The sequence below is a fragment of the Mesitornis unicolor genome, unplaced genomic scaffold (genome assembly GCF_000695765.1).
Source record: "Mesitornis unicolor isolate BGI_N332 unplaced genomic scaffold, ASM69576v1 scaffold17169, whole genome shotgun sequence".
In the NCBI taxonomy this organism is placed as follows: Eukaryota; Metazoa; Chordata; class Aves; order Mesitornithiformes; family Mesitornithidae; genus Mesitornis; species Mesitornis unicolor.
This window is the reverse complement of record NW_010209431.1, coordinates 1-4,662: the sequence shown is the minus strand read 5'-3', so window position 1 is coordinate 4,662 and position 4,662 is coordinate 1. Positions and strand designations below refer to the sequence as shown.

Here is a 4,662-nt window from a genome sequence, read left to right as displayed (position 1 = left end):
AAAGAAAAAGCATGGAAGGAAAGGGGTAATCCTATTGACGTGAGGTTCAGATTCTCATAAAAAACCCTGCAAGTTGTATGCTACAACATGTTACAAGCCAATACTATGTTTGGTTTGACTCTATCGGAAGAATCAGAACAAATATTTGTAAGACAAACTTCCTGGCTGGCTAAATTGCACTCAATGTTAAAAATAAAAAATCTACTGAAGTTAGTTACTTTTAGGGGAAGCATTTTTACACATCCTTTCCTATTCAATCAAGGTAGTGAAGTGCCATTTTTGAGCCGATGACTTGCAAAACAAACAAATGCCATCGACACTGAAAAAATTCTGAATACATACTTCAAGGTTCTACTATTTCTCTATAAACTAGGCAGTCCCTCAAAACTGTAACACTTTGAACTGCAGTGCTCCACACAGTTTAAGATGTCTTCCAAACGCAGACTGTTTGTTTAGTGGTAAATCCTAAGCTGTGCAGGCTGTAGCTTTATACAACATCAGCTGCCTTAGGAAAGTTAAGTACACAATTAAGTTACTCTTCCAAGTCGTGGACAAAACCGATCCAAATACAATATAGCCTAAAACGCATCTGCTTAAGCCAGTAAGTTTAAAGTACACAGACACTTATGGCAGCATAATTACTTCTGTGTAAGGTAGCCATGGCCTATCATTTTGCAACAGCATCCAAGTGTACGTCTTCATGCTTTACTCATGTTAAGTCCCTTGTGCTAGCTTCCACCAAGATGAACTTGCTGTTTTGTAAACTGAAGTGCTCTAGTTTAGTATCACATGAGAGAAGGTTCCATTTAAAAAGCATCCTTGTATGTTTGTGCAGTTTAAACTAAAGAAACCCATCCCTGCCTTTGTAAGAAATAAAAAAATTAAATGCTACATTGAGCAAGGATCAGGATCAGTACCTGTAAACACTGTTATTCCACTGCATCCGTTACAGCAAAAGTAACTTAAGACTAAAAAGCCACTCCAATCCGTTCCGAACTTCTGTGCTGGTTTTGAAATGGTGGCGTCCGTCTACAGGCTTTTAAAAAAAACTGAAGCAGAGCTTAAAGCTGCACCACAGAGTTCTTTTAGTCCCAAACTCTGCCAAACATCCTATGACATTTCCACGTTTATGGACTGAAAAAAAGAAATTACTCTTGATAAACCAAGATATAGTTCTATACATATAAAGACATCACTGATGTCATAAAGTTCAAACTCCCAGTGAAAGACTAAGCAAACCTGATAGCTCCCATCAAGTTTACTACTACTGCATAAAGTAGCCACTGTTTGTTTAGCTTTCCACAGTCATTCTGAGTGAAGGGCAGCATGTTGGTGAAGAGCGTGGGTACTGATAAAACCATTTGTCTCATTTGCAGACAGACTGCTGAAGTCAGCCACTGAAACAGCCATTTTGGCACTGGTAATATGGTGTGTGTGGTTCTCGAAGTCCACACCAAGGTTATTTACAGAGACATCATTCATGAAAGACTCTGGGACAGCAATTCCCATTTTCAATCTCTTTGCAGGTCTTTCTGCCTCCTCACTGCACATGTTCATTGAGTTTAGCTCTGAATGATAAAAGCCAGTCTCAAATAAATTAAAACAATCACTTTCACCATTGCTGGGCAAGTTAAGCAATTCTTCTGGTCCAACAGGCACATGATTAACTGGTGCTCGGGATAAGCTGTCTATAGGAGGAAAGGTGTCATCCAGGCAGTTCACGTCTGAAGTGTGGCAGACTGTAGCTACACTGTTTGTCAATGCTGGAAAACAAATGATCACAAATGCAAATGAAACAGTTGTTTGCATAGTTACAACAAAAATACTCTTTTTTTTCTCCTTGATTTACCTGTCAACTCATTGGCCGTGATGGAGTTCAGAATGCTTAGCTGCTGATCGGGAATAGTTTCTGTTCGACTATTAGATGTTAAGGCTGAAGAATGCACTGCTCCACCAAGGGCTTCTGCTTCATCTACCAAACGATCCATGTAGTCCCTAAAAGAATATTGCATCCATCATGTATTATTTAGCTGGAAAACAAAGCCTAAAAATTATGATGGATTTAATTTCAGTTGCCACAGTCACTGTAGCATTACACTGCAATGACAGAAGGAAAAAAAAACACTTAAATTTATGATTTGCAACAGAAAACATATTCCAACAATATTTTACTTACGTAACTCCTGGATGATGGTTGTATCTCTTCTTTCCAAATCTTGTTTGCTGAGCAAAGTAATCATAGCGTTCTGACTTTTTCCACATGTAATAGAAAGCCACACACTCAGCAACTGTTCTGGTTCTTACCTAAAAGAAGGCAAGAAGGATTGATAAGATTAATGCAAAGACCTATGTTTTGTCATCTCACCAATATTGTTAGTTTTATTGTTTTAGTATCTGGAACAAAGGAATTTAATCAGTAGACTTCAAAGAGATACACAGTTTCAATAAGTATTACACTTGTTCTACTGTATGCATTATTGGCTTTTTAAAAACTAGATTGAAACTGTATCTACATCTGAAGCTTTTATATATTTATAAATATATGTAACATTTTTTAAAACTATAAAGACTCTCTCTTAAGATGGAAAAGCTGACCAATTCAATCACCTATGAGAAGTAAAGCAGAAAACACTTTGGGTACTTTTCCTTCTGGGAAAGTCCAGAACTGTGGAGGCTTTGACAACAGAGAATCACAACAGTAAATGCTTTAACAACAAAATAAAATTGTAGCCTTGTTGAGAAGGCATAAAGAACTCAAAAGACTCGTTTTGATCTACATTAACTGTTTGTCTCTTTCCCCTAAATGGAGATTGCTTTTTGAAGTCAGATTCTTGGAGAATCTAGCTTCTACCCACATTCTTATAAGTTATATCCATTTTTAGATGCAGAAACATTTCACAGCAGCAGCAGCCCACAGTTCCAGTTTAAGTTTTACAACTCTAATATACAACTCTATCCAGCTATAGTCTGGCAGTAAACTATATTTGAGCTTAATCCAACTTACAGAAACATCAGAGGCAAACCTAAAGTGCCGTATGTGTAGTAGTAAACATTGCTAATTTAGACACAAACATAACAGGAAAGGGTGGAAATGCACAGATGTCCATATGCTATTACATAAAGTCCCAGTTAACAACGCTCTGCAGTACAGTGATAAGGAAATATCTCTTGTTAAATTTCTCCACACACTAAATTTTGTCTAGCTGATACTTTCCATATACAAGTGATATCTGTTTATTCTGGGTCACAGAACTTTCCCTAAACTTTCTGGCGTTTTACCTACCAGTGGATTTATTGGACAAGTTCTGGTCCACAGGGACAGATACATCAACTCACATACCTTGTTGCACGTTGGAAAAAATATTTTTAAATTATTTCTCTGCATCTCTGATGAATTACTGTTTATTGGTAAGGTCCATTTAAAATCTGAACAACCCAAATATTACTTAGGACAGGTTAAACCAAGTATTAAGCAGGACTAGCTGATTTTTGTTGAACAGCAACCACAATCCTATAAAGTTTACCTGAAATATAACAAAAACACCAGACTCCTAAAGAAAACAATTCAACATGGTATCAAAAAGCATAAAGGATATATACAGGAAATCTGGAAACATCCATACTGTCAACTGTTGCTTTTTTATTAAAAAAACCCCAAACAACACAAACCAATTCTTCAGGCACAGAGGAGTCAATCAGAAGCAATCCAGATCAAGTTTAGAACTCCTTTGCTGGCCAGAAAACAGTACTGATGGATTACTACACTTTCTGAAAACATAAAGAGCTAAGCCTGTTTCTGTAAAATCAGACCTTCCTGGTGCTGAAAATAAGTTAAGATGCATTTTCCTCTCCTGCAGCCATGGGACAGAAATACTGTACTTCTAGGAGAGGCTCACATTTAATCTAAACTATAATATAAATGCATAAATGGAAGTAATGTCACCTTAAGTTGATTTCAGAGAGAATACACTGACTCATCTTACAATGCCTAGCTTTTCCAATGACATCTGAGAAAAAATTAGTACAAAAATGCCAAGCTGGTTTTAATATGCTGGTTCTTATTTCAGTCTTCTGCATGGCTTCTGCCAAATGTATTATTTTACAGTTTTTCAGCATCATATCATCTACCAATTATTCCATTTAACTATAAAATACTAACCTTGTTTTTCTGTATGAGATGAAAGTCTTTTCCATAAAGCAGAAGTGCATGTTCAAAGCTTCGGCATTCTTCTTCTGTCCATGCTGTCATCTCTTCTAGGCAATTACAAAAGTAGCATGATAAACTTGTTTTCACTCACTAACCTTTTATAAAGAATAAAACATTTGTTGCTAATGGAATATCCAAATGTATCCTAAAAAACCCAATAGTTCAGCGTTCAGATCCATGTTCTTTACTGTACAGATATCCTACGTGAAATCTATCATTCTTCTTTATAAAGAAAAAACAAGGTTTAAGAATATCTCAGAAGTATCATTGAGATATTTTTACTGAATATTTCTTCTCACATAGGACACAACAGTGGTTCCTGGAAAAAAAGAGGGAAGAAACCGCCTGTTGTGACAGATGCCCCTGCTCTGAGTGAGTGAGCAGTACTTTGATTCAGGCATCACTGGCAAGCCCTGCCTGAGATCAGCCCTGCTGTGCAAACCATGAGAACTGTG

The 4,662-nt window shown here is 36.8% G+C and overlaps 1 protein-coding gene across 1 annotated transcript; it reads right to left on the bottom strand.

Annotated features, from left to right (window-relative positions):
* Nucleotides 1–1,047: 1,047 nt before the first annotated feature.
* Nucleotides 1,048–4,249, bottom strand: LOC104535038 (mesoderm induction early response protein 3-like). Its single transcript, XM_010192879.1, has 4 exons — nucleotides 4,160–4,249; nucleotides 2,177–2,304; nucleotides 1,850–1,995; nucleotides 1,048–1,763 (listed from the first exon to the last, which is right to left on the bottom strand). The coding sequence occupies exons 1-4, from the start codon at nucleotides 4,247–4,249 to the stop codon at nucleotides 1,306–1,308; spliced, it is 822 nt and encodes a 273-aa protein (XP_010191181.1). The 3' UTR covers nucleotides 1,048–1,305.
* Nucleotides 4,250–4,662: the final 413 nt, after the last annotated feature.